At 39.2% G+C, this 14,670-nt stretch overlaps 1 protein-coding gene across 1 annotated transcript; it reads left to right on the top strand.

Annotated features, from left to right (window-relative positions):
- Nucleotides 1-41: 41 nt before the first annotated feature.
- Nucleotides 42-14,234, top strand: si:ch211-207e14.4 (interleukin-17 receptor D). Its single transcript, XM_062426593.1, has 14 exons — nucleotides 42-71; nucleotides 315-419; nucleotides 558-641; nucleotides 7,115-7,199; nucleotides 8,094-8,252; nucleotides 8,855-8,973; nucleotides 10,508-10,631; nucleotides 10,900-10,938; nucleotides 11,069-11,214; nucleotides 11,359-11,433; nucleotides 12,111-12,177; nucleotides 12,500-12,670; nucleotides 12,788-12,960; nucleotides 13,686-14,234. Exons 1-14 carry the CDS (start codon nucleotides 42-44, stop codon nucleotides 14,232-14,234), a joined length of 1,926 nt encoding a protein of 641 aa, XP_062282577.1.
- The last annotated feature ends 436 nt before the right edge of the window (nucleotides 14,235-14,670 follow it).

Genomic DNA, 14,670 nt, shown 5'->3' with positions numbered 1-14,670 from the left:
TTCAGTATCCAATCAGAATAAATTAAGTTATTTGGGGGGACATGAGTTTCAGCCCAAGGGCCTCTGTGGGGGTACTAATGCAAATTTTGAACATTGAAATTTTGTTTTAAAATCTCTTGTTGAATAGATGTTTATGTGTGTGATGATGTGGAATGTTTTTTGGGTGTTTTTTGTTTTTTTTTGTCTCCGGCTGTTGACCGAATGTGTTTGGCCCCGAAACTTACCCCACTACCTTCTGTTCCTCCAGCACAAATTGCGCTTTAGTTGGGCAGCGCAACTGTTAAAACACGCTGTCTGCACCTCCGCCCTTATAGCCTCCAGACACCACTCCCCCCTCTGCCTCCTCTGGTTCCTGTCACTCCTCTCTCACGCACCGTCGAGGACGCATCCAGATCTCACCGTTGTTACCCCCGCTGAGTGTATTAAACGGTGGCCCTTCAAGTCTTCTGTGAGTGTGTTTGTGTGTGTGTGATTTTTAAAGCCCTGGTGCTCAAAGCAGAGGACAGTGTCATGTTGGCTGTAGCAGCATGTGGACGGTACTTCTTGTGTTGTTCCAGCTCTGTCGGCCGCTCCGGGCTCAGGATGATGTCTCAGACGCAGCCATCACTCCTCAGAACTGCACTATGAGCTGTGTCCAACAGGTAAGCTTGACTGTCAGCTTAACACATGATTTCTTACTTTGTAACACACAACTGTAATATTATAAGTTTCCACAGTAACAGTAGTGAAAGGGATTCAAATATCCAAAAGCAATTACGCTGCGTAAATGCGTCTTTTTATCAGTTCAGGGTTGTGTGCGCTGCAATCCAAACGATCCAAAAGATAAATGAAGGATGGGGGAGTAAATGAGGGAGAGTTGGACACTTTAACAGCTGGAATTAATGCTATTATTTTGAATTTGTCTCAATCAAAGTTACAACTAAAAACACCCGTTGTGAAATGTGTGCGCGCAGCAAAATAGTACGACGGTACAGGAATGTGAAACCTGTCCAAAAACACGTGTTGTGCCGTAATATGCACCTTTGTAGTGTAATGCCCCCCTACGGCAGGGGTGTATAATATTGCTGAACACAAAGCCGATTCAGAATCACCTAAACTGACATCAACCAGCTGAATATCCTCTGCGTAAAACTGGGAATGAAGCGCGCCAACGACAAGAAGCCTTGAAGCCGCACACAGCAGCACTGGATGTTTAACTGATGCTGTTATGGGACTTTGAACCATCACAAATCCTGATGTGAAGGACATTTGCACCCTCTCATGACAGCTGGCCTTCCAGATGTGATGGTCAAGGTGTGTCTATACGCCCAAACCTCTTTTGGGGGGATTTATTTAGGCTGATTTGCACCAGTAGTCAAAATAATCATTTTCATTATTGGCAAAAGACAATTAAAACAAATAAAGGGGTCAATTAATAGGCTGAAACTAAATGATTTGAATTGGAGGAAGGATGGTTTAGATCTATTTATATATAAATCAAATTATATTTTTTAGGCCACCCAGATTCATGTTGCTGGTGAACTGAACAGCAAAGACAAACATATGTCTTCTGCTGCTGTCAGTTATCAAACAAGAGAGCTTCTGACAGCAGAATGTCACACAGATAAACTGCCTCTGTATCCACAATCAGCCAGCCATGATGAAATTGACTTTTTCCCCCGCATTTGAGACAGACCCCGAGGAAAAGAAAAAGAATTATTGGACCATTTGAGGTCAGGATGGGTGGGGAGGTATGAGGTCGAGACTCTGACCCAGTTCTCCAAAACATTGACAAGAAGCAAAATACCCTTCTGATCCCATCTGACACACCTGTGGAGCAGTTTTTTGCTTTAGTTGGTTTGGTTTTCACCTCTAGAAGGAGAGCAGAGGTTTGACGAGCTGCTGCTAATGACATACAGTTTTTGTTTCCTTATTTAATAGTTGAGCGCAGAGAGACTGGACACATATCAGCCTTAATGTAGTGTTTTATGCTTTATATTTAGTAAAACCATTAAATACTCTTTATAACAGAATATGCAGGAAAAACTAGTTTAAACGTTTTATTTTTTTATAGTAATATAACAAGTAACAACTAATTACTTTTGATGCCAAGTAACAAGTAAAGTTTTTATAACTTTTTTAAGGGGTAATAAGTGAAAAGTAACTTAGTTCACATCCTGAGTAAATTGCTAAACTCTGTTAGGCCTCTGGTATAAAAGCACGCTCGTCTTCTGGAGCACTTTCATTTTATATCCTGGGTGGTCTAATCCACGAGGATTTCATGTAGTCAGACTCCCACTGCTAAAGCACACCTGGATTATACTCTGAGTGAAGTCTGCTGGTTCTTCTCCAGCACTGTTTCTGTGGAGGAGCTGCCAAGAAATGTTTTATTTTAATGTATTCTGGGCTGCAATCAATAAGAGACAGAATCTGATTGTGTGTGTAAATATGCAAATTCACATACAGTCATACATAAGTGCATAAAAAAGAGGCTGATACTTAAATATAACAGATGAATACAACACAGTAACACAACTCATAAGATTTCTGCAGGCTGAGGATAAAACATAAAATGCATCAAGACAGGATATAAAAGCAACTCATGGCAAAATAAAAAGTAGACTCAAATAGAGTAAAAACAGGAGAATATAAAGTTCCAGCGCAGAATGATATATTAACCGTAAAATTGTGATTTAATAAAAAGCAGATGCAAAACAGAAAAGTCTCAAGCTGTGATTAAAATGAACAGAGTTGGAGCGGCCGTGCAGTCTTGTGGGACTTTGTTTAGGCTGAAGCTGCAGTTTATAATACAGATACTTTTCATAACATGTCATATTTGATCTCAGAAGATAACCAAACAATACAAAAACAACATACACATCCTGTACCATGTTCTTATGTCAATGTTTATGGCTGGTTGTATTTTTTCATATTTGTTCAATATGTCATTTTCACATTTTTTTTTAACTTGCTACGTGGTTTTTATGTTGTCTACAGCTGTTTCATAAAAGCATTGAAATATAGTCTTCACTTATTGTTTTATGAACGTGTAAATTCCTCTCCAATAATAATAATAATATAGGGTTTTTTTGCTCTAAACATAATTTGAAGTATGTTAAAGTCGACCAGACCTTTACATTTTTGAGCCTTTAATTAAATACATAATGAGTTTGTTGGTTTTTTAAAAGTAGTCTCATTTACAATTCTTATGGCTCATCGTAGTTCATCTTTTAAATCTCTTCCTCAAACTCACTTTTATCGTATGGCTTTTTCTTAACTGTTGTTGTGTTATAATTTAATGTATATTCTCAATGTTTTTACTTTGGATATTTTACTTGCATTCTGTTTTAACTGTAAAGCGCTTTGTAACTTTATTTTAAAAGGTGCTCTAGAAATAAAGTTATTATTATTATTTTTCATGAGCTTGCTTTTTGACTTAAGCAATTCCCAAAGATTATCATTTTAGTTTGTAAGAGTCAAACCAACTCTTCAGTATTTCCACTCAAAGAGCATAATAATGTATAATCCAATCCACTTTATTTATATAGCACAATTTTAACAAACACAAGGTTTTCCAAAGTGATGCACAACAAGATAAAACACAATAAAAAGATAAAGTACACAATAGAGAGATAAACTGTTTCAAGAGCCAGGAAAACCACCACTGCACATTATTGATTTTCTATTGTTTCATAAGGCTGTCCTAGTCTTAAACTCATAATGCTGTTCACACATTATTTTATGATGTGAGGAAATAATGAAGTATTTTATACAATATTTTTTCCAGTATTTCAGAGATGTTTAAGTAGAGATTACACGTCTGTCTCCAGCTTTATATACTGTTGTTGTGACTTGAGCTGTTTTCACTTTGCTAGCCACTTTAAACCCATTACTTCTTCTCTGACAACAAAACCTGTACTTAAAGGATTGCATCAAATTTTTTCCAGACCAGATTCTGGCTTTGGGTTTTACTCGTTTGTTTTACAACCTTCTATTAGCCTCAGATCGATTTTGGAAACTATTTTCTCATTCCAACAAAACTCGAGTCCACGTCGTTGACCACAGATTGTTTCCTCCTCTCTCTCTCTCTCTCTCTCTCTCTCTCTCTCTCTCTCTCTCTCTCTCTCTCTCTCTCTCTCTCTCTCTCTCTCTCTCTCTTTCTTTTGGCTCCCGCTGTTTTTGCACGTTGGGAAAGCGATTGTTTCCAGGAACCTTAAAGTGTAATTTTTGCTTTTTACTGTTTGTTTTTGCGATCGTGTTCAACCGTTAGTGGTTACCAGTTTGGAATGTGTTAGAGCCCCTCTAGAGTTACGACATAAATCTGAGGGAATAACCTTTTTTCCAATTTGTAATCTTCTTCTTAATCTTTGCTTTCTTAATGTGAGTTACTGGAACTGACTTGATCGCAGATACATCTGATGGGTCGTGAGTTAAAAGTATTGAAAACAGAAGAAATACATTGCAGCTACACAAAATAATGTTTTGTTTTTTTTAGACTTTCTTCTCTTTCAGAACTTTTGCTCATGAGTTTCTGGATATTTTTTATAGCTTAAATCCTCCTAAAGACAAAAAAAGAAGAAAAACTCATTCTTGATTTAAACAGGGTTAGGAACCAATGTTACCAGATGACATAACCTACATGCTATTATTCTCAGACAGAGCTTTATTACTAAACCATCATAAACTTGAGTCTCGTGGCCTGTGTTCAGCCTCTAGCAGAAACTTGTTTATGTCCATATTGAAGAACTACATGCACAAAGAAGGAATGCACAGCTGTCAACCTGGCTGAACTCTAAGGTTAGTGTGTGTTCCACGGAGCGCTGCTGTGACTGACACACGCTGTTGTTGTGATGGTGGGCAAGTTTCACTTGTTCTGTATTGAGTTTCTATAATTTAACCAGTGTGTATTGAGTGTAAACCACACCGAGTTTTACACTGGAAACATTTTTGCAGGTGTTGACTGTTATGATCCTTTTTTAAAAATCATTTTCACTATTTCATAATCCCCCGAGCTGCCACAGAATACTTTTATTACACAGTATGTGTAATATGGGATTTATTTTGGCTGTATTGAAAAGTCTTCCACTTGCTGTCAAAGTGTCAGTGGAAGAATTCATTTCTGCATTACGCTTTAAAAATGTTGGTTGTGCTCTCTCATCAGCTCGCATGCAAGAAAGCATTTACACTACAAAGAGCTTCTGACAGTCATTACCTAGCCTTACACACACACATGCACACATACACACACACACACACACTCTACCTCTCTCATGCCTGAAGCAGAGATACTATTGCTTTGTTTTCCCCCCACCTGTCAGTCTAGTTGTGGTCTTCTAAACCTGAAGGACAAGTCTGCAGTTTGTATCGAGTGTGTGTGACTTTTAACTCGTCCTGTTTACTCTGTTAGAACTTCGTAGCAATGGTTTGACTCAACAGTAACAAGATTCAGAACTCACGATGGATGCCTCTTAATATGCGTTAATGTCAGGAACATCCAGAAACAGAACCATATCGTTTTATCATCACTGTGGTTCATGCTCCCCCCCCCCCCATTCATTCGTTCTGACTGCGCGGTCAGTGTTGATGGATGGTTTGAGCCGTTTATGTAAAGTAAGTGCAGATGTTTGGAAATCAAAGAGCCTTTTTCGGTCCGTGCTTGGCTTGTTATACACTGCGGTTCATTCATCTTGTGGATGGACACTTCAAATACGCACATCCTCTCTTATGATATATGGAAGTTCGGACGTGACTGCAGCTGTTGTTTTTTTTTTAATGAGTACATTTTTGAAATATGTTTCCCAATGTGCTCATATATCCACAAAAGGTCGCAGCATAGTAACAGCAATTTGTCAAAGCGGCAGATATTTGGAGAGTACAAGGAACACTCAGCACAGTTGATCCAAAGCGCTTTACAGCACACATAAAGACCAAATTAAGGATATGATATCAAAGAAGAACTAATAATATAAGTCAAATAAAATGAAAAATAATCTAAATCTCATGAAGAGCATTGTTAAAGGCATCAGTATCCTTCACTGACGGTGCATTTCATGAAATTTGGGGGCTGCATAGCTTTCAGAAACCAATCAGAAACCAGCTTGAATGTCAGATCGTCATTCGTATTTCATATTTTGTAAAGGTCCAAAACTGTCAGACACAGCGCACCCAAGTCCAACATCAGGAACTTGCGGTGTGGTGAGGTTTCAGATGGTTGACTGTTCGACAAGTACCTCAGTTAAAGCATACTAACACCTTTACGTAAGGAAGAGTTAAAGAGTATACATTTGTTTTAAGTTGACTCTTGAAAACTTCAATAGAAAGGGAGGTATGGCAGAAAGAAGGGAATTCCATAGTTTTGGGGCAGCTTTTAAGAAAACCACGTGACTGTAGCACTTAGTCCTGGATCTCCAAACAGACAGGAGGAGTCTTTGGTCAAAGGTCAGGTCTTGGACAGGATCTCTGCAAAAGTGAGCGTTCCGTCCTTTTTGAGCTTGTTAAGAACATTGGCAAGTACCCCAAGTTAGATCAGAGAAACAGTGAACTGATCTAAACTTGGAAAACATGTGGAGCTTATTAAAAATTGATTTAAGTACCTGATTCACATAAATTGCCAGCTTAGATTTTAAAATGACATCAAGAGTAGATGAAGTGTAAGAAACACCTCATAAAGCAATACACTTCATAACACCACAACCTGAAACCTCCATGACTATAAAGTTGAATCAGCGCCTCTTTAAGGCAGTTTCAGTACATTTCTTTTAATGATGTTATTAATTGCGAGGTATACAGCTTTTTCCCCGCTCTTTAAATTCTAATTTCGCTCTCGGGCAATCAGAGTGTTTTATTCCACATTCTTGTCTCTAACCCAATCCCCTACACTCTTGGCAGCTGAACAAGGAATGTACACAGTCCTTGACTTGTTTTGACCATTTATCTAATTTAATGTGATTTTTAAATTGAGGTTGGCAAATGTACACATGCTCTACCCTCTGCGTGTTCATACATATTTTAATAGTTCATGTGACCTTTATGTATCCAAATTGTTCAATTGACATGAAATTGTTTTCAATGTGCAACGATAAAAATGCATCTACAAGTGCTAAATCTAAATCTGTTTTTGCTATCTCCTCTGCAGGGAGGTCCTGGATGTGAATACTGCAGAATAACCAGAAATGATGTGAAAAGCATTCTGGGCTTTAACTCCATTGAGGCATTTGGAAGTAAGTCTGGTTCAGACAGGCTGCACTCACCAGCCTAATGCTGACTAATTACACTGATAAACTGTGTTAAAGCGCCAAATACACCTACAAACTAATAGGTGTAGTCTGATGAGAAGATAATGTGTTTTACCTCTTCCTCGTAGAGTACCCTGCTTGTGATGAACTTAATTCTTAACACAGCATTAGCATCACAATGAACAGATGTCACATTGTTTGCACTTTTGGATTAGCATGCAGGCAAACCTAAAGAGCAAATAAATAGACGTATATAAGACCTGTTGTTCTTAATGAGGTCATGCGAAATTAATGCCAAATGTATTGCTGCGTTCCATTTACCTCAGAAGTTGGATGTCGGAGCTGGGAATGACCTCACACCCGAGTATGATTTGTTCCGGTTTAGAAGTCATAAAAACCAGTTGTAGCCAGGTTAGCCAGGTTAGCCATTGTTAGCGATACCAGTTAATAAAAACACCTTTCGCTTTATTTTGCTCATACAAAAAACTGTAGCAACACGTCCACTGATAGAAGTTGGTCAGTGCTGTGTGTACGACTGATTTAATGAGACACAAATAAGACAAAACTTCCAATAAACAGGATTGGTTGACCCACCACTTGGGTCCAGAGTAATTCATGGTCCCCATACTATGAACCCTACTGACTTGGGTGATCTCCTGACTTCTCCTGTAGCCTAGCACCACCAAGTCAAAATGTGTCCGATACTTTGGTATTTACTACATTTACATACATAACAGTACATTGTGTTTCTAGCTTGGTCATTGTAATTAAGATGTTAGCCTGGGTAAACATTACCTGTTAAACCTTTTCTTTTTACATTACAAGAATATCTTCCCACGGATGCCATTGAGACTTTATGTCTATGTGGACTCTCCTCAGGTTGTGTTCCATGGCCATGTTTTGAGCTGCTCGGAGAAAATGACCCTAAAATCTGTCAGCACTACGTACAAGCACCCAATGATGTGACGGTTGAGCTTGTAGACGATCCAGACCCTATATCTGATACTATTGTAATCTCCTGGAAGCCCAGTTACTATGGTACGTCACATTTACCTTACATTTTCTCATTTGGCTTTGAGTTTATTTAAAGTGAGTTACAAGACACTCGAGCATTAGACAACAGCGATTTGACACGGGTGGAGAACTAAAAACACTCTCCTCTGTATTTTAAAGCAAATTAAAGTGAGAATGTGGGTGTTGCAACTGTTTTAAGGACACAAAACAGGAACACATTTCTAAATTGGGTAAGACTCCTGCAGTGGATTGGTTTTAAGACAGTTTTGAAACTCATTTATCATGTTTGACATGAGTAACCCTCCCAAAGTAATTTTTCACATCAAAGTCTGACATGAACAAGATTTATTTCAGGTGGCTTTCATGAGAATTGTTGAAAGGTTTAAACTATGCCTTGCACAACAAGAATTCTTTAAAGTATGAGAGACAGCTGTTCAGACTACTTCAACTGTATTATTGAAGCTTCGAGAGGTAACGACGTAACAGATTTTTTTGTCGAAAGCTTAATTGACTATGCATGGGAGTGGTGCGGCACAAATATGTATTTAACATCAGAGTATATGCGACATAGACGATGGGTTATGTTGCGACGGTGATTTCACAGTCTGTTTTTCTGTTCGCTGCAGGGATCGCCTTCCTTCGAGGCTTTCAGGTGTCTCTTCAGTCTTTGGGAGGGTCCAGTGTTGCTTGTCAGCTCTTTCTCTTTCACCGTAACCTCTCCCTCCCGACTTCACATGCTCAAAAGGTAGGAGGGACCCCCCCATTGCTTTGGCCCTTTGACCTCTGTTGCGGTATGCTGTTTTTGACATCTCCAAGCTCTCACGGTTTTTTACTCACAGGAATGTTAAAGTTAATTACTTCAACGAATAAAATGTTAGAGGTTGTTTTTTTTAACCTTTGTTTCACACTTCAAAGTCCAGTGAGAGAGGAAACATGGGTATAGTGACCTGCAACAAAGGTCCGCAGCTGGAATTGATCTGTTTTTATCTGAAACAGGATTATGTGAACTAATTGAAGTTGCCAGTAGTCTTTAAACAGAAACATTTCCTTAAGGTTTTGTGGGATTATCTCTTCTTTTGGCTGTCACGATTTGATTTAAGTGCTGCTTTCTGTGTGTTTTCAGTTTTAGTGTTTTTGGGTGAGATCATAGTGAAATCCCCCTCCACACAACTGAAAATAACCCTCATCCTGTGAGAAAACAGCTGTGCATTTTACACTGAAGATTTAGCAAAAGCTGTAAATATCACAAGAGGAGCCATGTAGAGAAAAGCCCATTATTCATGAAGCCTTTTATTACAAGTGTGTCCTGCAGGACTTCACATACCATATGTGAAATCATACACCACACTATATTGGATAAGTAGACATGTAAACGCTACGTGAACCAGTGGTAAAGAGGAAATTAGAGCCACGTTGAGAAAACATCCAATGAGAACATCAATGTAATGGATACAGTGTGCCATTGTTACTCGCCACAGAAACTTAAAAAAAAATGCTAATTATCAGTCAAAATGAATTTTTATGGTTATAAAGAGTCTTGATGAATGTGGGTTTTCATATTTATGTTAATTCAGAGAAGCTAATCCACTGAAAGAGAGAGAGGCAATGTTTTGGTTTTACTTTGAAATCATCATCAGGAGCAGGGTGGGGTCAGGAAACGGCAGGGAATACAAACCTGTGTGCCAGGAGATTGCATCAATTTAGGCTGATGATGTGTTGCAGTCCCACGCAGTTTGAGACGTAGAACGATACATAGTCACATTTTTGGTGACTCAACAACAGGAGCGGCAGTCACAATTAAAGGTTGTTTTTTTATTTATTAAAGATCTAGCTGTGTATCCATCTGATGGTAAATTTAAGTTATTTTAACCTTTCTGTATATATATATATATTTAATTTTTCTGATTAAAAATTACAGGACTTCATCTGGTAGACAGTTGTGTCAGAAAATGAAATTGAATAAAAGGAAATGGAAACTGGGAATTTCTTTATGACCTTCATATTATTTATATTTTACAGAATTTTAAATTACATTTTTAAATATTTTTTCTTTAAATATATTTTAAAAGGAAAATAGAATTATTCATTCATAAGGAAATATGATGCAAACACTAATATATTACACAATATATCTTTCTGGCTATAAAGCAGTTAAAATGGATTCTCCTCAGTAGTTAACAAAGCAAATGTTAAAACTTCTTATCAACAAAACCCATGTGTGCAGAGTGTGCTTAAAGAAACAACAAGGTCATAACTACTACTGCTGTTTACTCCTGCAGGTGTACAAGTCGGACCCTTTCGCCCGCCTCTCCCTGGGAACCCAGTATGCTGTTACGGTCATGGCTCTGCCAGTGCCTGAGGAGTGGGAGAGGTTCTACCACAGCAAGATCTTTTCCACACGCTGTAAGACTCCTGAGCCCCAGGCCAAATAACATCTCATAAGACACACACACACACACACACACACACACACAAGCACACATACAAGCATGTAGAGTTTGTGGATTCTTCAAGGTAACCAATAAAATCCACTTCTGCTGGCTTTTTAGTGCTGGTGATAGTCGTTAAAAGCTCTCATGCTTGTCGACACTATACAATTTCACTTTGGCATCACTTTTTCTGTAACAAAAAGTGATGGATTTATTTTAATTTGCACATTATGGTTTTACAGCGTGTGCAGAGAAGAACGGTCTTGAGCAGTGCAAAAAAGGTGAGAGGAAACACACATTCACATTTTCACTGTCTCCCGTATTTCCTCAAAAAAACTCCAGTCTGGTGCAACATCTGCAATGCCTTTTGATTTATTCTCATTCGTCAGTATTTTCTGGTCTGGTTTGCAGACTGGTATCCCAAACATGTTGAGATCCAGCAGAAAGGAACCGTCATCACTGTGACCTTCAACCTTGCTCCGTCAAACCTTGGCATCAAAAGCTACTTCTCATTGTGCTACGCAAACGGCATGAAGAAATACATCGAGATAACTCCTGTGAGTGGCTCTACCTTCTGTAGCTGTAAATGTTGCTGCTTTGTTTTCATTTGGTGGATAAATACCATACCTCTGTGATTTACATTACAGTACATAGATCAACTTTAATAATTGTATCATTAACAACTGATTTAATTTCCTTAGAATACCAACAGAAACAATACTCACCACAGTTATCAGCTGAAGGACCTCGAAGAAGGAACCAATTACACTTGTGAGGTAAAATAAAAGTGGATTTTGGATTTTGTAATATATAAAACTACAACCACTGCCACCAAAAGACATTGAATTAACAGTTAAAATAAATAAATAAATAAATAAAATTGTTAAAAGTTATTTGTTTCTTTAACATTTCTTGTAATTTCACAAGATAATCTCAAGGTCCATTTATTAGCTTTCCACCACATCTCATGGACTTCATTGGCAAATGGAGTTTGAACAGTTGTCCCAGAGATGGAAAAGTTATACAGAACTCTGTGAGATGGGGTTTAATGTTCCGTAAAAAGCAAGTGGACCTTGAGGTAGCTACCCTCATCAATGTTTTTATATTGAAAATTGATCAAATCAGGGTAACCTCAATTGGGATGCTTGTAGCGACAAGCCCACAGGGATGTGTCACTCAACTCTGCACTTTCATTCAGCCTTATGAAGCACTTTAGCGTCTTTAAGCTCAATGTGAATATTGGATTCCAGAAACTCCAAATTAATGCAAATATAACCTCATATCTGCTGTTTGGTATCAATTTAAATGGTAAAAAAATAGCCTATGTCAGTGTTTTGTTGTGCTGCCTCCTAGTGGCCAAACAATGAATTCATGCAAGTTAAAAATTATTATGTCAAAGTACTATTTCCAAGGTCGAGAATGAACTTCACGCCCAACATTTCTTGTGTCACAGATTGCAGCTAACGAAATGGATGCAGTGAGGAAAACGTTCAGTGTTCAGGTCGTGCAGGATCGAAAAGGTAGTAGAGGTTTGTTCCTGCTGATCCACACAAACAATTAAGATTTAAGATTCACTTTATTGTCATTTCATTGAGTATTTGCATATGCAGAATGAAACGAAATACTGTTTCTCACCAGCTCATGTCAGTGCAATAAAAAGGCAATAATAAATAAGTACTAAGAAATTATCATACCATACTTAATGCTAAACTTAGCTAATCTCCATAAATAGCATACAGACATGAGAGTTGTATCAATCTCCTCATCTAACTCTCTGCAGAAAAGCCTATAGTTAAAGGTTTTTACATAATTGTCAACCAATCACAACTGCCCTTTCCTCAGATGAAGCCATGCCACCCTCCGCCACTCACGCCTTGGCTGTGGCGCTTCCACTGAGCCTGGCTGTGGCAGCCATATTTGTAGTCTTACTGGCCGTTCTTACCAAGAACAAGCCATATCCGTGGATGAAGAAACTCTACATAAAACCAAATGCAAAGACAGATCAAAGCTTGGGTAAATGTTGCATATCATGAAAGTAAATGTAATAAATCATCTTATCACTTCCTGTTTGTCTTTGCTGTTACCTCAGCGTGTGAAATGCAACCAGATTTCTTTTTGTCACCCGTTCAGATATTATCAAAGAGCATCAAGAGAGCCGGGCCCAGGAGGAGGTTGTAGTAATGCCAAGACACAGAATGACCCCTCCTCGTCTTCTGATTTGCTACAGCAGCTATGACGGACCTGCCCATGTCAAAGCAGTCATGCAGTTGGGGTCCTTCATACAGCAGCACATGGCCACTCAGGTAGTGGACTTCTTTGTAAAGAATGTTTGTGGGGTATTTCATGCCTTTACAAGATGGCAACAGTTGAGAGATGCTAGGAAACAAGAGAAAGAGATGTGCCAAGGGTACCTGGCCAGATTTGAACCAGTTTATGTTCGATATCATAAGGTCAGATCTCATTTACTAAATCTTATGTTTGTAAGATTTAGTCTTAAAAGGATCATATCATGGGGATTGAATCAGATAGGTAGAAACATTCAGACATATCCTGATATCACTATTGTGAAATCTTTCCAGGGTGCTAATAATATATTCTTTTCAATTATTTGATATGAGATAAGGGTGGGGGTCAACTTCTTGACACCCAGGGGAGGCTAGAAGAACCCTAACCCGCTGCTCCTTTGCATTGAAAGGAGCCAGCTGAGGTGGTTTGGGCATCTGGTAAGAAGCCTCCTGGATGCCTCCCCTTAGAGGTATTCTAAGCATGTCCAACTGTGAAGAGGCCCCAGGGCAGACCCATAACATGATGGAGGGATGAAATATATCCCCCCTCGCCTGAGAATGCCTTGGGATCTCCCAGGAGGAGCTGATGAATGTTGCTGGGTAGAAGGATGTCTGGGTTTCATTCCTCAACCTAATGCACCACAGTGACCTGGCCCTGGAAAAGCGGCAGACGATGGATGGATGGATGGATGGATGGATGGATGGAGATCAGCTTGTTGTCAACCTGTATTTTTTCTTCCCAGGTGTTTCTGGACCTTTGGGATTCTCTCAGTGCGGCTGAGGAGGGCAGCATGGCCTGGCACTGCCGGCAGATTCGTGAGAGCGACTTTGTCTTGGTGATCTGTTCTCAGGGCCTCAACTACAGACCTGAGCTCCCACAGCAAGAGAGTGGTGATGAACATGAGGATGAAAACACAAGGCTGCCCTATGGGTCCAACAACTTCAGCTCCGATGCAGCTGTCCACCTTATTGGAGAGGAGGTGGGGAGAGCCAAAGCCAGAGGGCAGGACCTTTCCAAATACATGGCAGCCATTTTTGAGTATTCTGATGAGACGGACATCCCCACTGAACTGAGACTGGTATCTCACTACACGCTGATGAGCGACTTACCGCTGCTTTTCTCCCACCTCCATGGAGTGGCTCTCCATAAGCCAGGAGGTTACCTGAAAATAGATTACATCTCAGAGGAAGGTTTTACTAAACTACCAGCTGGAGCTGCTTTGCAGTTGGCTATCTACAAGGCTGGGATGGCCATGAAAAAAAGGGAGCCCCCTGTGGAAGGAGGAGACTAAACACTAAAAAAAGGAATCCACATATTGTTGGTAACATTGAAAGACTGCACTAGTCCTGTCACTATAACTACTTTTGTTGGACGATGTATTGTTTCAGAAATAATCACGATAAACGATAATATTGTCATTTGAAGATCATTTTATACCACTGATATAATGATAACGTAATAGCATAATAAATACAAGGGGGGCGGATAATATGAAGTGTGGCAATATTGAGGTAAAAAACATGATCAAGATCATGTCAATCTATCATATCTATAAGCCGATATATAGACATGATGATGTTGATAATTATTGTGACTGGCCTACACTGCATAGAAGATAGAGGATGATGGCCAAAAACCAGCTGGTTCCATGTCTGGCCATACAGGACGATGTTTGGGAGCTCACAACTGGAGGGCGACCGTACATACACAATCCACAAACTACTATT

Source organism: Scomber scombrus, chromosome 10, assembly GCF_963691925.1.
Source record: "Scomber scombrus chromosome 10, fScoSco1.1, whole genome shotgun sequence".
NCBI classification, from domain to species: domain Eukaryota; kingdom Metazoa; phylum Chordata; class Actinopteri; order Scombriformes; family Scombridae; genus Scomber; species Scomber scombrus.
The sequence above is the reverse complement of the archived record's forward strand: the minus strand, read 5'-3'. Positions and strand labels throughout refer to the sequence as shown.

Coding starts and splice junctions, on each gene's coding strand:
- si:ch211-207e14.4 (XM_062426593.1), top strand. CDS start 42: ATGAGTTTCAGCCCAAGGGCCTCTGTGGGG. Junction 420..557: donor CGTTGTTACCCCCGCTGAGT/GTATTAAACGGT, acceptor GTGTTGTTCCAG/CTCTGTCGGCCGCTCCGGGC. Junction 12,671..12,787: donor AAAGACAGATCAAAGCTTGG/GTAAATGTTGCA, acceptor TCACCCGTTCAG/ATATTATCAAAGAGCATCAA.